This window comes from Vipera ursinii (assembly GCF_947247035.1).
Source record: "Vipera ursinii genome assembly, chromosome: Z".
In the NCBI taxonomy this organism is placed as follows: domain Eukaryota; kingdom Metazoa; phylum Chordata; class Lepidosauria; order Squamata; family Viperidae; genus Vipera; species Vipera ursinii.
In genome coordinates this window covers 7,135,396-7,154,753 of record NC_139517.1, presented here as the reverse complement: position 1 = coordinate 7,154,753, position 19,358 = coordinate 7,135,396, and the positions used below count along the sequence as shown (strand labels likewise).

Genomic DNA, 19,358 nt, shown 5'->3' with positions numbered 1-19,358 from the left:
ATCACTCAGTCACAGCTTTCATGCTTAGGGCGGGACTAAATTCAGTCTCCTAGTGATTGGCCCCAAATCACTCAGTCACAGCTTTCATGCTTAGGGCGGGACTAAATTCAGTCTCCTAGTGATTGGCCCCAAATCACTCAGTCAGCTTTTATGCCTTAGGGCGGGACTAGAACTCAGTCTCCTAGTGGTTGGCCCCAAAGTACGCAGTCAGCTTTCATGCTTAGGGCGGGACTAAATTCAGTCTCCTAGTGATTGGCCCCAAAGTACTCAGTCAGCTTTCATGCCTAGGGCGGGACTAAATTCAGTCTCCTAGTGATTGGCCCCAAATCACTCAGTCAGCTTTCATGCCTAGGGCAGGACTAAATTCAGTCTCCTAGTGATTGGCCCCAAATTACTCAGTCACAGCTTTCATGCTTAGGGCGGGACTAAATTCAGTCTCCTAGTGATTGGCCCCAAATCACTCAGTCAGCTTTTATGCCTTAGAGCGGGACTAGAACTCAGTCTCCTAGTGGTTGTCCCTAAATCACTGTCAGCTTTCATGCCTAGGGCGGGACTAGAACTCACCCAGCTGGCTTTTATTGGCTAAGATGAGACTAAAATTCACTAATTAAAGAAAAGCCCGGAGGGAATACCACTACTAATAATAACTTCTACCAATTATTAAATCTGCAATGGACTTTGGTTTTTCTTTCCTCCCTGTTCTGTAATAATGAGCCAGGTACCAGGGATCATTTAAGTGTTGTTTTTTGCAGTACCAAGGAGAGTTAGAAATCCCCCTGCCACCTGTAGAGGAGTTAGTATCCAAACAGACATGGTTCCAGAATAAGGTAAAGGTTCCCCCGCACATGTATGCTAGTCGTTTCCGACTCTAGGGGCCGGTGCTCATCTCCGTTTCAAAGCCAAAAAGCCAGCGCTTGTCCGAGGACATCTCTGTGGTCATGTGGCCGGCATGACTAGACACCAAAGGCGCACAGAACGCTGTTACCTTCCCACGGTAGTGGTCCCTAGTTTTCTACTTGCATTTTTTACTTTTTTTTTTAATTGAAAAGTTTTAAAATACAGTTTTCCTTTAAAAAACCCCCCTTCCCCCGCCCTCCCCCCTACCTCCCCCCCTCCCCCTCCCCCCCTACCTCCCCCCCTCCCCCCCTCCCCCCCCCGACTTCCCAGAGCTAAATACAAGGTATATATATATAAAAAAGCAATCATAAACAACCATATACTAACAACTATAAATTCTAAAATCCATCACTCTCTAGCTTATATAAGATAAAACAAACCTTAGCAATATAAAATATATATAAAAAACTAAAATAGAAAAAAAAAAACGAAAGAAGACCTATTCAAATGCTACATAAAACTTCTTAACCCTATACGTATATATAAAAAACAATCATAAACAATCATATACTAACAACTATAAACTCTAAAATCCATCACTCTCTAGCTTATATAAAATAAACCAATCCTTAATAATATTAAATATGTATAAAAAACTAAGATAAAAGAAAACTAGCGTCATTCATGTTAATTTAAAAAAAAAAAACCCTTCCTCCACTGTCTACGTTCTTCCACAATTCTCTATTTTCTAAACAAATTCTCATTTACACACCACGAGCACCTATCCCTATTACCTAATCAATCTCTAACCAAAATAGTCTATAATAGATAGTTCTTACACAAATTAACCCACATTAGCCCATAAAACTTTCTTCCATTTCCTCCGTAGTAAATTTAGTCCATTAGTTCCACTGCTTGTCTGCAAGTACGTTGTGGAAGTTCCATAGATTTCTGCTGGTCTTATTTCTTAATCTTTTTTGAACGTTTTAAGGCAGCACGCATCACCCTCTGTTCTCTAGGATCATCCAAAAGCGTTGTGGCTTGATCTCCTCCTGCACCATTCTCATCTGTTTGTCCATCTTCATCCTCTTGATGTTCTCCTTCTCCAGATCCCTCTGCAACTTCCAAAAGTATTGATGGGGATGCTTTTAAAACATTGTTGTAAAAATCACGCGCTTGCTTCACAGTAACCAAACAATACCTTTTGCCTTCATACATCAAGCTCAAGCCAACTGGAATCTCCCATCTGAACCTTATATCTCGTTGCTTCAGCTCTTGCACAAGAAATGTAAAGTCCTTTCTTCTCTTTAAAATCTTTGGAGGAATTTCTTTTAAAACCAGAACTTCTTGATCAGCAATCACAACTTTAGTATCATAGGCAGCTTGTATAACTTCATCTCTAATTTCCCTTTTTAGAAAATAAACCACCACATCTCTAGGCAGCTTTCTCTGTTTAGCAATCCACGAGTTCACACGAAACACTTTGTCCATGCCTTGTTTTATTTCAGATGCTGGCTGGTTCAATACCACCTCAAAAGCCTCTGAGACCAGCTGCTTTAGATCTTCCTTAATATTCTCTTTTAAACCTCTAATTCTAACAGCAAACTGCATCTGGTAAAATTGAGCCAGACTCAGTTCGCTATCCATTTTGTCTTTTAAATCTTCAATTTCCAATACTTTTGCTTCTAATATAGCATTCTTTTGAGTCAAATCTTCCACTTTTTCATCCAGATCATCCACACATACAGCTACTTTATGCACTGAAGACAAAATGTCTGCCTTCATCTCTCTAAACTTCTGTTCCATCCTCTCTTCCATTCTCTCCTCCAATTTCTGCAGTTTCTCCTCCATCTGTAAAAATTTAACACCCATTGATTCCAAAATTAACTGGGTATGTTTTTCAAGATCCTTCAATGTCAATACATCAGAAGAATGCAGCGCCTGCAATAATAAATGTTGTTGCACCGGAGAGTTTCCAGCACTCCGAAAAGTTCTAGGAGGAGGTTTAGCCGCCATCTTTTACTTACAATTGTGACGCACTTTCACTTTAAGTTTTAAAAAAAGTCCATCAAGCTCGAGAGTAGAATAAAATAATCCTCTTCATCTTTCCCTCTTGTACCGCTCTGCCTGCTCTTTTCCTTTCATAGTCCTTCCTTCAGGCAGGGATGGTCGCAGACGCCTGGCTCTGCTCCATAAAATCCGGAGCAGAGACGCAGGCCAGCTGGGAGCAGCCCAGGCTACGGGGGAGTTCAATCCTTCAGCCGCCCAAGCTCAAAGCTCAGGCGGCCCCGGAGAACTCGACCCCTACCTGGGGGCTCACCCCCTCCTCTTCTCCCGAGGAGGGGGCTTCAAATTCGCCCAAACAGCTGATCGGCGCTGTTTCGGGCGAAAATCACTCAGCTGAGCCACGGGCAGCCCGGGAAGGCTGTCTCCGGCGCCGCGGAGCCACCGGAAGTTCCTCTACTTGCATTTTTTACGTGCTTTCGAACTGCTAGGTTGGCAGAGGCTGGGATGAGTAACAGGCGCTCGCTCTGCTATGCAATGCTCGGGATTCGATCCGCCAAACTGCCGATCTTCTGATTGACAAGCTCAGCGTCCTAACCCACTGAGCCACCGTGTCCCCTCCAGAACACTACTGGACAAAACTAGAAGGTCAAGTCAGCGCAGCAGATAAGGCCGAGACTTTTGCACTTGGGGAATAAGTTGCCACTCACCACCCGTTTGAGCTCAGGGTGCCTGGACTGGATGCGTTTGAACTCTCGGACCTTCCCTTCGTCCACGTCTTCTTTCAGCTCCCATGTGCTGTCTTCGTAAGGGAGCGAACACCACTTTACCAGGTAATAGATCACGGGCTACACAATGTTTGCGGGATGGAGAGAGAGGGAGAGAGAGAGGGTGGGGGAGGGAGAGAGAGGGATGCGAGTACCGTTTTAGTCTTGTTTATTCATTTGTTCAAATGGCTTTTCTCTCAAACTACCGTAAACAACTCACAGAAATCCAATGTTTTAAAGCAATAAACCCCTCCCCAAGATCAAAGCAAATTAAATATAATGAAAACACGGACGGCATCAAAGGCCGAAAAGACGTCTCTTTAGCAAAATCAGGAATGTAGCAAAAACGGTGCTCTGTTCGGGTTTTGGAACACCATCTTTTAACATGCTAGGAAAGCGTGTTTGAATCTTGGGGATGAGGGATGTTTGGGGACATAACCCAAGACAAGTAGTCCCCAGTTTACAACCATTCATTTGATGTTGGTCTGGAATTATGAGTCTCGGAAAGAGTGCTTTAGGGCCCGTAAAGCATTTCTGGCTGATGCAAAATGTCACACTACCACCCCCGTGGCCTTAGAATCACGATCTGTGTGCTTGGCAACTGTTCACACCGCCATTTGCAATCTTCTCTGCTGGCTTCCCCAGGTCAAATGGGGAAGCCGGCGGGAAAGGTTGCAAGCTGCCGCTGCCTGCAAAAAAAAGGGCTCTCTTTGGTTTGTGCCGATTGGCTGATTCCTGAAGGGAGCTGAACTCCTTCGGCAGAGTGCAATAAAGAGCCAAAATCCTGACGATTTCGGCTTAATTACTGCGCCCCGCCAACCCACAGAGATGAGAGGAAGCCAAAATCCAGAGAGCAGAGAGTTAGTGGAGTAAGGCAAGCAGCGTGGGGTGTGTCTCAGGCAGGTGGGAGAGATCCTGCACAGGTTAAGTGCGTGTGTTTTTTTGCTCAGGATCGGAAAATCCCATTTGCATTTCAGCAGAGAGGATTTTTTAAGTTCCCGGGCAGAGAGGCAGCGGGGCTAAGGAAAGAAGCACAGGGTACCTCAGAGGGGTGGGGGAACCCTGGGAAACTGCACACAAGTGGCTCTCTGCTCAGGGGGTCGCAAATTGTGCTTGGATTTCGGCGGGGAGCTATCAATGGCTACCAACATTATCCGGCTGTTTGTTTACCTCTCGAGTCTTAAGGAGCAGACCTGCGTATGTGATTGCCAGAAATGGACAATGGAAGGGGACCCTTTGGCCTCTGGTTTTAAAAAGTTTATAAAACTTTCCAAATGCATTCAGCTGGCCACTGTGGGACTCTCGAGTGCCAGAGCAGGAAAAAAAAACACCACCATCCAGATCCAGCATGGTTCTTCTGACGTTCTTAGGTAGCTATTGCTTTCTCATTAGGTAGCCGGTATTTAAGTATCTTATTTAAGTAAAAGCTGTAGTGGCGCAGTGGGTAGAATGCAGTTGTTGTTGTTGTTGTTAGTTGTGAAGTCGTGAAGGACCCATCGCGACCCCATGGACGACGTTCCTCCAGGCCTTCCTGTCCTCTACCATCTGCTGGAGTCCATTTAGGCTCATGTCTACTGCTTCAGCGACTCCATCCAGCCACCTCATTCTGTCAGAATGCAGTATGGTAGGCTAACTCTGCCAACCGCCAGAAGTTCAATCCTGACTGGCTCAAGCTTGACTCGGCCTTTCGGCCTTTCGAGATCAGTAAAATGAGGACCCAGACTGTTGGGGGGTAATAGGCTGGCTCTGTAAACTGCTTAGAGAGCGCTGTAAAGCACTGTGAAGCGGGATGTTGTAAGTCTAAGGGCTATTGCTATTTGCATGTCCTACCCCGTCAAGTTAATCTGAAAAGTAGCAACACACCTCCCCATTGTCCTTGTCAATGCTGTGCGATTCATCCAAGATGCGGTCAACCTCCACGTAGTCTGGGTTGAAAGGTTCCTCATCCTAAAGAGGCAGGATAGCAGTGTAAGGCAGTGTTGACCTCTGCAGGAGTACTAACAACTGGAATTAAACAAGCTTAGGTTTCTATCGTCATGGGTACCTCATGAAAGAAGTGTCTCATCTGAGCCATTTTGGTCTTAAACCGTTTGAGCTTCTGGTGGATCCTCTTGTCCTTCTCCAGCTGAGCAATGGTGGCCCATTCACAGTGCAAGTAAGAGCTTGGGGAAGAATTGGAACAGAAAGTTGGGGAGAAAAGAGAGAAGGGTATTGTAAATGATCAGCATCTAGAACTGGATCAATGGAAAGAGGTGGGATCCTTGGTGCTTTTCTTGCAAATGCTTCATTACCTGACTACGTAACGTCCTCACTTATAACAGGTACTCTGGTACATCAACACTGATGTTACCTAGTTGGGTAATGAAATGACTGCAAAGAAATAGCCAAGCTTTCGGAGAATACCAGGGATCCCACAGTTCAACCACGAGAGTGATCTGGCTCCAGAACTTCATTCTTTCCCAAAACTGGGTCAATCCAAGCATTCCATTAGTGTTTTGGGCACTTACTTTGATGGGATGGGAAACAATGGTACAAACACAGACCGAGATCTGCGTTTCACACCTTCTGTTAAACCGCCCAGCGGTGGAAATGTTTGAAAAGTAGAGGAGGGTGGTGTACTTACTAATTTTTGTACTTCACAAAGAATTCTTCTGCTTCTGTGAACTGCCCATTGGGTAGCTGCCGATGGAAGAAAGAAACACACAAAATCAGAGAACTGAAGGCATAGGGGAGCTGTTCCAGCTAAGGAGGACGGCAGAATAACAGAGTGGGAAGGGACCTTGGAGGTCTTCTAGTCCAACTCCCTAATCAAGCAGGAGACCCTATTCCATTTCAGACATTGGATGGTGGTCAAATCTCTTCTTAAAAACTTCCAGTGTTGGAGCACTCGCAATGTCTGGAGGCAAGTTCTTCCACTGATTAATTGTTCTAACAGTCAAGAAATGTCTCCTTAAATCTAGGTTGCTTCTCTCCTTGTTACGTTTTTATCCACTGCTTCTTATCCTGCCTTCAGATGCTTTGGAGACTGGGTTAATCTCCTCTTCATTGTGGTAGCCCCTTAGACATTGGAACATTGCTATGATGTCAGCCCTCGTCTGCCTTTTCCCTAGACTTGACATACCCAACACTTGCAATTGTTCTTTGTATGTTTTAGCCTCCAGTCCCCTAATCATCTTTGTTGCTCTTCTCTGCACTCTTTCTAGAGTCTCAACATCTTTTTTTATATTGTGGTGACCAATACTGGATGCAATATTCCAATGTTCAAATACAGTATTTGCATCTGGATTCACAACCACTATCAAACTCAGTTGAAGAACACCAAGAAGTAAAAAAAAATCAACTCTCCTCGATAGGGCTTTGCTAAAAGAAAGCACAAGCAGTTGACTGCTGTACCTATAAACTATCATATTCTGAAATGCAATCATGTTATAATTTGAAGCCATATCATCCTTGCTCTGTATAAGCCTGTAATAACCATGGGAAGAGATTTCACTATAGACTTCTCAGCTCTTCCCACCTCCAACCTAACAACAGGTAGAGCTTGACTGTTACAGTGGTCACGATATGTATTTTTGCAGTGTGATTAAAGGAATAATTTTTAAAAAACACACACAAAAGAGCAGATATCATGAACATTTGTTGTTCATTTCTGTCATGCTGAGAGGACAGCTAAAGGCAGCTTAGCCTGAACCACCTAATTTCTCTGTCCAACTGTCAAGAACGATGTCTCAACATTTGAACACTACTAAATAGATTGGAGGGACGCGGTGGCTCAGTGGGTTAGGACGCTGAGCTTGTCGATCAGAAGGTCGGCAGTTTGGGGGGTCGAAACGCGAGTGCCGCGTACCAGAGTGAGCGCCTGTTACTCGTCCCAGCTTCTGCCAACCTAGCAGTTCGAAAGCACGTAAAAATGCAAGTAGAAAAATAGGGACCACTACGGTGGGAAGGTAACAGCGTTCCGTGCGCCTCTGGCGTCTAGTCATGCCGGCCACATGACCACGGAGACGTCCTCGGACAAGCGCTGGCTCTTCGGCTTTGAAATGGAGATGAGCACCGGCTCCTAGAGTTGGAAACGACTAGCACGCATGTGCGGGGGGAACCTTTACCTTTAAATAGATTGGATGGTTAAACCCCCATATGCAGACTTGTTGATTTAGAAAACTCTATTCCCCCCAGGACCAGTTTGCTTGAAAAGACGGAGAGGAGGGAACTTGACATTTAAGGAATATGTTTGAGGAAAATTCAGGACAACAAAAGAGTGAAAACAATTAACGAGTGGAACATCTGATTTAAGTTGGGTGCTTCATCACTGGAGGTTTTTAAGAAGAGATTAGATTGCCATTTATACAGAAAGATATAGGGCCTTCTGCCTGAGGAGGAAGTTGGACTGGAAGACCTTCCCCACGCTGTTATTCTGTTATTTGTTTTTCAGGGGAAAAGACATGGGATAAAAAAAATAATCCTAATCTACATAAAACTGGGGTGAGGGACTAATTTAATTTTTATAATGTTTTCCAAACCTCTGGTTCTTGGTGAATTATATTCCATTTTGGTTTCCAACACTGTTTTTAAACTGTTTTTTTTTAGTTTTTCAATGATTTCACTGAGAATGCGGAATAAAATCTTACAATTACATTTAGTCTCCTAATTGTTTCTGTTAATGAACTCATCATTCACCATAGCAGCGTAAGAGTTGGAAGAGAGACCTTGGAGGTCTTCTAGCCCAACCCCCTGCTCAAGCATAAAATCCTATAACTTTTCACACAAATGGTCGTCCAATCTGTTCCTAATGTTGGAGCGTTCACAACTTCTGGAGCCACGTCATTCCACTGATTAATTGTTTGAACTGCCAGAAAATTACGTCCTTAGTTCTAGGTTGCTTCTCTCCTTGATTAGTTTCTATCTACTGCTTCTTTTTTCTGCCTTCAGGTGCTTTGGAGAATAGGTTGACCCCCCTCTTCTTTCTGGCAGCCCCTCAAATATTGGAATACTGCTATAATATCACCCCTAGTCCTTCTTTTCATTAAACTAGATATACTCAATACCTGCAACCTTTCTTCACATGTTCTAGCTGCCAGTCCTCTAATCATCTTTGTTGCTCTTCTCTGCACTCTTTCTAGAGTCTCAACGTCTTTTTTACATCGTGGTGACCAAAACTGGATGCAGTATTCCAGGTGTGGCCTTACCAAGGCATTGTAAAGTGGTATTAGTACTTCACGTGATCTTGATTCTATCCCTCTGTTAATGCAGCCTAGCACTGTGTTGGCTTTTTTGGCAGCTGCAGCACACTGCTGGCTCATATTTAAGTGATTGTCCACTAGGACTCTGAGATCCCTCTCACAGTTGCTACTATCGAGCAAGGTACCACCTGTACTATACCTGTGCATTTGATTTTTCCTGCCTAAATGCAGAACCTTACTTTTTTCACCATTGAATTTCATTTTGTTAGATAGTGCCCAGTGTTCGAGTCTGTCCAGATCCTTCTGTATTTTAAGCCTATCTTCTGGAGTATTGGCTATTCCTGCCAGCTTGGTGTCGTCTGCAAATTTGATGAGTTCTCCATCTATCCCCTTGTCCAAATTGTTGATGAAGATGATGAAGAGCACTGGGCCCAGAAAAGAGCCCTGGGGCACCCCACTACACACTTCCTTCCATGTAGATGCAGTTCCATTGAGGACCACACGCTGAGTACGGCCTGTCAGCCAGCTACAAATCCATCTGGTGGTGATGCTATCTAACCCACATTTTTCTATCTTATCAAGTAGTAGGTTGTGATCTACTTTATCAAATGCCTTACTAAAGTCCAAGTAAATTATATCTACAGCATTCCTCTGTAGATATACCTCCTGTCTGTTACTAGACTTACGAGACTTGTATTCTAAATGGCTCCCTGCTGAAGCATCGATTTGTAAAATAAATAAAAGAATTAAAATATTTTTTTTAAAAAAAATGGCCACTAGGGCAAACAAATTCATTTGTGAAAAGCTGGTTATCTGTCCCTTTGTCCATCCATCCATCCAAGTCCTCTAGCCTAACCATCTACACAACGGTATTTATTTATTTAGCGTATGGCTGGTCACAAACAATATTAAAAACATTTCATATTTACAAGTTAAAAGAGTTAAAACCATTAAAAAAGAAGCAGTAATAAAACCTAAGCGGAAACCGGAAATAACATTTCAGAGTTTGATGTCGAGTTTGGACTGCCGTAGCTGCCGTTGAAAAATCTAGACAGCACACTAAAAAGCAGAGACATCACCCTGTCAACAAAAGTGCGTATAGTCAAGGCTATGGTCTTCCCAGTTGCAATGTATGGCAGTGAAAGCTGGACCATAAGAAAGGCTGAGCGCCAAAGAATTGAGGCCTTTGAACTATGGTGCTGGAGAAGACTCCTGCGAGTCCCTTGGACTGCAAGGCGATCCAACCGGTCAGTCCTAGAGGAGATCAACCCTGACTGCTCTTTAGAAGGCCAGATCCTGAAGCTAAAACTCAAATACTTTGGCCACCTAATGAGAAGGAAGGACTCACTGGAGAAGAGCCTAATGCTGGGAAAGATTGAGGGCAAGAGAAGAAGGGGACGACAGAGAATGAGGTGGCTGGATGGAGTCATTGAAGCAGTAGGCGTGAGCTTAGATGGACTCCAGAAGATGGTAGAGGACAGGAAGGCCTGGAGGAACATTGTCCATAGGGTCGCGATGGGTTGGACACGACTTCGCAACTAACAACAACAACAACAGCTGCCGTTGTTACGCAAAAGAAGTCCTTAAAATCTCCTGGGTATTTTCTATGAATGCATTCCCTCACTGTATGTTGGATAGTCTGTCGGGAAGCCCCGCAATCACATTGCGCTGAAGATGTCTTCCCGCATTTATACAAAAAATCGGCACACACCCCATGAGTCGTTCTAATTCTGTTGTATGTCACCCATATGTGTCGGGGTAAGTTGAACCCTGGAGGTATATTATTAGGATTAATATGCTCGAAAATATCTTGGGAGGTATAGCTACTCCATGCTTCCATCCACTTTTGTGTGGTGCTCTGATGTTCGGCTAGCAGCTTAAGCGCTGTAAGGAGTGGTGGGTTTCTTGACTTTAGTCGACCTCTTAAAAGAACAGAGGTATAACCATGAATAGGTAGAGAGGAGTTTAGCAGGATCTTACTATACTCCCGAATGAGAGCGTCTTGTCGTCGTAAGTGTGGGGGGAGTATATGGCTAAGAACTGGTAGCTAGTGAATAGGTCTTACGACGTTATATCCTAATAATCCTAGCGCGCTGAGGGGAGAATTCTGAGCCTCAATCTTGGAAGGTCTGCTATGAAAGGCAAGGGCAAAACAAGGTAAAAGGGACTCTTGTGTGGCTTCGGACTCTTCCCTCTCCTCCTCCAACACCCCATCTAGGAAAGCAAATCCTTACAATAAAGCAGGGCAGAGGCAGCTGGAAAGCCGCAAGTCATTCAGCCCTGGCGGCAGATCAAAGATTCTCACCTCCTTCTTCACTACCCGCATGGACAGGACCTTGTCTACGATGGCAGCGTCCTCTTCGCTGGGGTTTTCCTGCGGGCAGAAAGGGTGGGGGAGGGGGAGAAAGAAAGGGGAGGCTTAAAGGAAGTTTAAAAGTTACAGTCGTAAGTTGAGGATGACCTGCAGAGGAAAACGATATCCCTGACTTCGCCATGGAGCAACCCGGGGCAAGAGGCATTCCAGATTTTGCAAATGCTGCGCAGAATAGTCGACATATACTAGGCCAGGGGTAGGCAACCTTGGCTCTTTTAGGACTCGTGGACTTCAACTCCCAGAATTCCTGAGCTAGCCATGCTGAGGGGAAAGAGAGAGGTTTCCAAGCTGAGCCATGCTGGCTCAGGAATTCTGGGAGTGGAAGTCCACAAGTCATAAAAGAGCCAAGGTTGCCTACCTCTGACCTAGGCTTAGGCCGCTTTATGAATGGTGGACTTCAACTCCCAGAATTCCTGAGCCAGCCATGCTGAGGGGAAAGGGAGAGGTTTCCAAGCTGAGCCATGCTGGCTCAGGAATTCTGGGAGTTGAAGTCCACGAGTCATAAAAGAGCCAAGGTTGCCTACCCCTGTATCTAGGCCTTAGCAAATCAGCCGGGGGGGAGGGGAGGAGGTTATGGGGATACGACGTTCCAGACTAAGGAAGTCCCTTACCACGAAGAACTGCATTGAAGGCAACGTCTCGCCCTCAGGGATGGGTTCTGGAGCAGGGGGTTCTGGAGCTGGTGGTTGTTCGGTCTTGATGGGCCCCATCACATCCAGCTCCTCATCTTCTTCGTCATCCGTGATCTTGATGTCCAGATCTTCTGTGTATTTCTTTCGCTTCACCTGACGGTTCGAACGCCGTTTCTAGAGGCAGGGAGAAGAGATAGGTTTGAGGAAAACAACATGCCATTAGAGAGAGAGAAAAAAATTCTGCATCTAATGAAGGAGAATATTTGTAGCCCAAGGTTGAAATGAGGGGTCCTTGGTGCTCTCTGAGCTTGCTTGCTTTCTTGCACATGGAATCAGGGTAGCACACAAGCCAACTAAGGCCCTTCAAAACATCCCAAGCAGACCAACCCCAGAAGGAAAAAAAAAACCAGAAGTCATCTACAACAGGGCTTTTCAACCAGGGGTACGGGTACCACCTGTGGTACATTGGTATCTGGCAGGTGGTACGTGACCATCCTAAAAAAGCCTGAGCGAGAGAGGGCTGGAGCTGCAGGGCTGTCAGGATTCAGCGAAAGCGCCAGGATCAGTGCTTCTTTGGGGCTGTGAGGGCTCAGTGGAAGTGCCAGGATCGGCACCAGGCTCCAGCTGGAGCTCGGCACCGATCCTGGCGCTTCTGAGCCCAGAAGAAGCGCCAATCAGCTGGAATGTTGCAGCATCTCCCGGGTCTTGTGATTTACATTCAGACGCTTGGCAACTGATTCCTATTTATGACAGTCAAAGTGTCCCAGGGTCAAGTGAAGTGACCAAAACCTGCTACAACCACCCAGCAGAGGTGGGGAATAAAAACAAACACCCTCCACCCCACCCCCACTGCCAATCCTCAACAGAAATGCTCACAACAATGAAAACCTCGGACAGGAGGAAGAGCGCTGCCGGGCGGGCAGGCAGGTGTCTTGCTCGGCTGTGGCTTGGGAGGCACTTTTTTCAGTGCCATTGTAACTTCGAAAAGTCACTAAGTGAACTGTTGTAAGTCAAGGACTACATGTACTTTATCACTTTTTTTCCTTTTTTGGGGGGATCATCAAGTTTTTGACACCTTGCTAGGCGACTGGTGGTACTTGGATGTTGCCATATACTAAAAGTGGTACAATGGGTGAAAAGGTTGAAAAGCCCTGATCTACAACATACAGAGTAAGACCTGCAACCCCCACTATGTAGGACAAACAGGCAGAAGACTGGCAGAACGCATCCAGGAACCCCAACTGGCAGTCAAAAGGCATGACGAAAATTCTTTCAATTTCACAACACATAGTCTTCGCCAGAGTTTCAACTGGGAATAACGTGACAATCCTAGACCAGGCCAAATCCAAAAAATGCCAGGGAATTTCTAGAAGCCTGGCAACTCTTGACAAATCAGCCATCGATAGACACATAGACATTAACAACATCTATAGACCACGCAGGAGGGACGCGGTGGCTCAGTGGGTTAGGACGCTGAGCTTGTTGATCAGAAGATCGGCAGTTTGGCGGGTCGAATCCCAAGTGCCGCGTAACAGAGTGAGCGCCTGTTACTCATCCCAGCTTCTGCCAACCTAGCAGTTCGAAAGCACGTAAAAAAATGCAAGTAGAAAAATAGGGACCACTACGATGGGAAGGTAACAGCGTTCTGTGCACCTTTGGTGTCTAGTCATGCTGGCCACATGACCACAGAGACGTCCTCAGACAAGCGCTGGCTCTTCGGCTTTGAAACGGAGATGAGCACCGGCCCCTAGAGTCGGAAACGACTAGCATGCATGTGCGGGGGAACCTTTACCTTTACCTTTTATAGACTATGCAAAAGACAATCAACCAGCCCAAAAAGAGGAAAAAAGAATCCAGCCACCTCTCCACCAGTAACTGGCACTCAAATCAGCATAGATTTTCTTCAAGGTCAACGTCAGACCAACGATCAAGTAAGCAATATCCCAATCAAGATACTGCTAAAGAGTAAAGAGCCCTATCGAAGAATCTCCTAAGATTGTCCCCACCCACACAGACAGGCAAGACACGAGAATATGAACAGACAGCAAACAGCACTCCTTACAAGCCCTGATGATACTTAGTCAGGGTAATGAAACATCTGCAAGAAAACAAGCAAGCCACAGGGAGCACCAAGGATGCCTCAAAATTCACATCTGTACCAGTTATGTCCTTAGATGGTAGAGCGGGATACCATTAGGCAAGACCACTGGATACCCTCAGCTAAGTGTCGGTTAAGTCACACTGCAGGTCAAACCTTTCCCCCCAAATCTTAGAAGAAGTCAGCAAAAGTTCAGGTTCCCTGTTTGGAAGGATCGATTCTACCTGCAAAGAGTTCCTTATTAAGAACCGTGAATCCTGGCAACCTTTTAAAGCTCGTAAAATTGAATTTGACCTAACGAAAGTATTGCTTCCACGGGGAATCCTCGACTTACGATACCAGCTGAGCCCCATAATCTTCACTGTTAAGCCAGACAGTTGCTAAGTGGGTTTTGCCTCACTCTGCCGCCTTTCCTGCTACAGTTGTTTGGCGAATCGCCACAATTGTTAAAAAGTTTTGATTAGGCCAAATTAGGCGTGCCCAGCTCCATATATCTCAGCGAAGCAATTTGCCTTAATGAGGAGGGTTGGTGTTGCAAACCCAATTTCAGGGTTTGCCTGTTCTGAAAGCAAGGGAAGAGGCTCCTGATTAGGGAACGGATGAGAAGAAGCAGTTGGACCAAAGCACTGAAACGAAGGATTCCATTTGCTTGAAGCATCATCCAAGCACTTTTGAAAAGCAAGAGCCATTTTCTCTTGGAAAAGTAAAGGCTTTCCCTGTCCAGTCATGTCTCACTCTGTGTGTGTGTCTGTGTGTGGTCATCTCCATTTTTTTAGAGATAAGATAACCTTGATTGTCATTTTTTTTACTGTGGGCACACTGGCACACGTTAAAAATGAAGTTCTGTTGCCTGCTCTCAACAAGCGTACATATGCATAACACACATATAGACACGCTCTAGACCAGGGGTAGGCAACCTTGGGGCTCTTTCATGACTCGTGGACTTCAACTCCCAGAATTCCTGAGCCAGCATGGCTCAGCTCGGAAACCTCTCCCTTTCCCCTCAGCATGGCTGCCTCAGGAATTCTGGGAGTTGAGGTCCACGAGTCGTAAAAGAGCCAAGGCTGCCTACCCCTGCTCTAGACATATGTATATGCCTATACTCTTACATAAGGGACGCCGTGGCTATTTATCTACTCGCATTTGCATGCTTTCGAACAGCTCGGTTGGCAGGAGCTGGGGCGAGGATGGGAGACCTCCCCATCGGGTGGCATTCGGGTCTTGAACCTGGCCTGTCAGCTTCCCAGCTGGGACAAGCTCAGTGTCTTTAACCACCGTGCCATCTCTTGGTGAAAACAGAACTCTTTGAACAGCCTTAACCCAGCTACCGCCTCCCCCTGAGCTCACCTGGATGCTGGTCTCCTCTTCTTCACGCGGAGACTGGGCTGGCATTAGCTCGGCGTCTGAATTATCTGAAGAAGCGTTCCGTTTCCGCTTCTTCCCAACAACTGGCGTAATCGTGCTGGGAAGAAGGAGAGAGAGTCACAAATGGAAATGTCAAGGAGGAGGAGGAGGAGGAGGAGGAGGAGGAGGAGGAGGAGGAGGAGGAGAAAAGAAAGGAGGAGGAGGAGGAAGAAAAAAGAAGAAAAGAGGAAGAAAGATGAAGAGGAAGGAGGAAGGAAGAAGGAAGAAGAAGAAGAAGGAAAAACGAGAAGGAGGAGGGGGAGAAAGAAGGAGGAGGAAAAAAGAAGAAGAAAAGAGGAAGGAGGAAGAAAGAGGAAGAGGAAGGAGGAAGGAAGAAGAAGAGGAAGAAGAAAAAAGGAGGAGGGGGAGAAAGTAGAAGAAGAAAGGAGGAGGAGGAAAAAAGAAAAGAGGAAGAAGGAAGAGGAGGAGGAAGGAGGAAGAAAGATGAAAAGGAAGGAGGAAGGAAGAAGAAGAAGAGGAAGAAGGAAAACAGAAAAAGGAGGAGGAGGGGGAGAAAGAAGAAGAAAGGAGGAAAAAAGAAAAGAGGATGAAAGAGGAAGGAGGAAGAAAGAGGAAGAGGAAGGAGGAAGAAGAAGAGGAAGAAGGAAAAAGGAAAAAGGAGGAGGAGGAGGGAGAGAAAGGAGGAGGAAAAAAGAAGAAGAAAAGAGGAAGGAGGAAGAAAAAGGAAGAGGAAGGAGGAAGGAAGAAGAAGAGGAAGAAGGAAAAGGAAGGAGGGGGAGAAAGAAGAAGAAAGAAAGAGGAGGAAAAAAGAAGAGAGGAAGAAGGAAGAGGAAGGAGGAAGGAGGAAGGAAGAAGAAGAAGAGGAAAAAGGAAAAAGGAGAAGGAGGGGGAGAAAGAAGAAAGGAGGAGGAGGAGGAAAAAGAAGAAAAGAGGAAGAAAGAGGAAGGAGGAAGAAAGAGGAAGAGGAAGTAGGAAAAAGGAAAAGGAGAAAGAAGAAGAAAGAAGGAGGAAGAGGAGGAGCAGAAAAAAGCCAGTTCCGGTGCTGTTTACCTGGGTTTCCCTCGGCCTTTGCTCTTGCCAGATCCCCCCTGGCCCCGGCCCTTGCGCGGCCGGTCCTCTTTGGGGATGCGCTCTCCCCCGCCCTTCCGGCGCCGCTTGCGCTCGCCCGTCTCTTCCGGGCGAACGCTGGGCAGTTCGTCTTCGTTCAGCACTCGGGGGATGTTCTGCTCGCCCCGGGCTCGGGCTCGGGCGATGGCCTCGGCTACGATCCGGTTGGCCTTCTCCTGCTTCTTCTGATGCTCCAGCTTGCGGGATTCATCCGAGCCGCTCCGGGTGGTGCCGCTGGAGGACGGGAGGGCCGCCACCTCGCTGCTGCTCAGGACCTTCACCACCGAGAGTCCCGAGGAGCTGCCCTGGGACGAGCTGGCCTGCAACGGGTTTACACGGTGAGAGAGAGAGAGAGAGAGAGAGATCCTCAGTGGAACTTCCTGGTTTCTCTCCGGATAGGAGGCTGACGTACAGAAAACGGCTAAGAACGGTGCCATTTTGAAGGTGGGAATGGGGGGAGGGCGGCGGGGGTGGGAAGAACAGCCTGAGGCTTCCACAACTGAAAACCTAAAGCCTCTTCCTCTCTCAGCCCAACCCACCTCACAGGGTTGTTGTGGGGAAAATAGGAGGAGGGTGGTGTGCTGGATGTGTTTGCCACCTTCGGGTATGATAACAAGGGGGATTAAAAGAAACAAACAAATACATTTCTGTTATGACAGGCAAGAGAAACAAAGAGGAAGGGACTTCATTTTTCTTTTCTTTTTTTGCCAGTGTTGAGAAGTAGGTTGTGGACTGGGTGCCTCAGCGTAACAGAATTTCCAAAAAAATCAGATACAAATTCGGTAGTCCCACACATACACTAAGCTTTGTTTCTCTTTCTTTCTTTCCTTTCTTTCTCTCTCTCTTTTCTCTCTCTCTCCCTTTCCCTCCCTCTCTTTCTTTCTTTCAACATTTAGGACTTCAGGTCAACCAAACTAGCCTCGTTTCTCCAACAATGCTTTTTGTATCATGTTACAGAAGAGCAGGCAGAGATGGAGGGCGGAGCTAAATGCATCATCTGCTTGGAATCGTTACGTTACCACAAATGGTCCAAGTCTTAACTCTCCTCAAATTCTGTGGACCTTATCTGGCACCAACTTAGTACTGAATTTTAGTTGACTAGACCAGTGTTTCTCAACCTTGGTGTCTTTTAAGATATCTGGATTTCAACTCCTAGAATTCCCCAGCCAGCATGGCTGGCTGGGGAATTGTGGAAGTCCAGGTCGAGAAACACTGGTAGACTTGTGCGTCTAGGCTTGATCAATAATTCTTTTGAACTGCAACTTAATGTACTGAAATGATCCTTTGCATCTCACGTGTGCCATTTGTTCAGCATTAGCTGTTTTCCAAGGGGTGATAAAGAACCTCAAAGTCTCCACTACTGAAGTAATTTATTCATCCCCCCTCTTTGCAAGGGCAGTCTTTTCCAACCTCACCTTGGCTACATGGACTAGCAACTTGCTTTATGCTTTCAAAGAACACCAAGGTATCTTGGAAAAAAGAATCAACTTTGACGGTCACCTTTAAAGCCCTTCATGGCTTGGGACTAGGTTATCCGAGGGACCGTCTCTTGCTGGTCATATCAAACTGACCCATTAGAGTGGGGCGGAAAGGAATGTTGTGGGTCCCGTTCCCTAAGGAGATACATCTAGTGGGACCCAGAAGGAGGGTCTTCTCTGTGGTGGCTCCTTCTCTCTGGAACACCCCCCCCAGAGATTAGACTGGCCCCCACGCTAACACCTTTTTGGAAGGCGCTGAAGACCTGGTTCTGCCAGCGGGCCTGGGGAACCCTGAGTGGGCTAGAGCCCATTAAATGGCTAGTTTGAATGTGTGTTATCACTTGATTTGAGGGGGGGGTATTATTATTATTCTCATTATTTATTTATAGTGTCATATATGTTGGTATATGCATAATTCTGTATTTATTTATTTATTGTCATATTTATGTAGCGTATATTGGAAGTGGTGACCCTTTGAGAGCTGAATGCAACAAAATTTCTTTTTAATGTATGCAGAGTAGTGTACATTCAAAGTGACAAAAAAAGTTGTTAGTCTATTCTAATTCTAATTCTATTCTGTTCTGTTCTAATTCTATTCTATCCCCATTCTCTCCTCTCCTCTCTCTCCAGCCACCTCATTCTCTGTCGTCCCCTTCTTCTCTTGCCCTCAACCTTTCCCAGCATGAGGCTCTTCTCCAGTGAGTCCTTCCTTCTCATTAGGTGGCCAAAGTATTTGAGTTTTAGCTTCAGGATCTGGCCTTCTAAAGAGCAGTCAGGGTTGATCTACTCTAGGACTGACGGGTTTGATCGCCTTGCAGTCCAAGGGACTCGCAGGAGTCTTCTCCAGCACCAGAGTTCAAAGGCCTCAATTCTTTGGCGCTCAGCCTTTCTTACGGTCCAACTTTCACTGCCATACATTGCAACTGGGAAGACCATAGCCTTGACTGCACACACTTTTGTTGGCAGGGTGACGTCTCTGCTTTTTAGTGTGCTGTCTAGATTTGCCATGGCTTTCCTCCTGAGGAGCAAGCGTCTTTTAATTTCTTGGCTGCAGTCCCCATCTGCACTGATCTTGGAGCCCAGAAAATAACATCTGTTATCCTATCCTATCCTTATTCCATTCCATTCCATTCCACTCTAATATTATTCTATTCTATTCTATTCTATTCTATTCTATTCTATTCTATTCTATTCTATTCTATTCTATTCTATTCTGTTCTATTCTATTCTATTATTCTATTCTATTCTATTCTTATTCCATTCTATTCTATTCTAATTCCATTCTAATATTATTCTATTCTATTCTATTCTTATTCCATTCCATTTTATTATTCCATTCTATTCTTATTCCATTCTAATATTATTCTATTCTTATTCCATTCCCTTCTACTATTCTATTCTATTCTATTCTATTCTTATTCCATTCCATTCTAATATTAATCTATTGTATTCTAATTCCATTCTATTATTCTATTCTATTTTCCATATTCTATTTTATTCTATTTTATTCTATTTT

General features: G+C 45.5%; 1 protein-coding gene across 4 annotated transcripts in view; it reads right to left on the bottom strand.

The window, feature by feature from the left end:
• The window catches only part of CHD8 (chromodomain helicase DNA binding protein 8), a 103,584-nt gene that overhangs the window by 49,274 nt on the left and 34,952 nt on the right, over positions 1 to 19,358 (bottom strand). For all 4 annotated transcript variants that reach the window (XM_083377611.1, XM_083377613.1, XM_083377612.1 and 1 more), the window contains exons 4-11: positions 16,308 to 16,684; positions 15,240 to 15,354; positions 11,774 to 11,968; positions 11,094 to 11,162; positions 6,232 to 6,287; positions 5,653 to 5,770; positions 5,472 to 5,555; positions 3,552 to 3,689 (exon numbers count right to left, since the gene is read on the bottom strand). In XM_083377611.1, the coding sequence (XP_083233737.1) occupies positions 3,552 to 3,689; positions 5,472 to 5,555; positions 5,653 to 5,770; positions 6,232 to 6,287; positions 11,094 to 11,162; positions 11,774 to 11,968; positions 15,240 to 15,354; positions 16,308 to 16,684 (1,152 nt within the window). The remainder of the gene's footprint in view (positions 1 to 3,551; positions 3,690 to 5,471; positions 5,556 to 5,652; positions 5,771 to 6,231; positions 6,288 to 11,093; positions 11,163 to 11,773; positions 11,969 to 15,239; positions 15,355 to 16,307; positions 16,685 to 19,358) is intronic.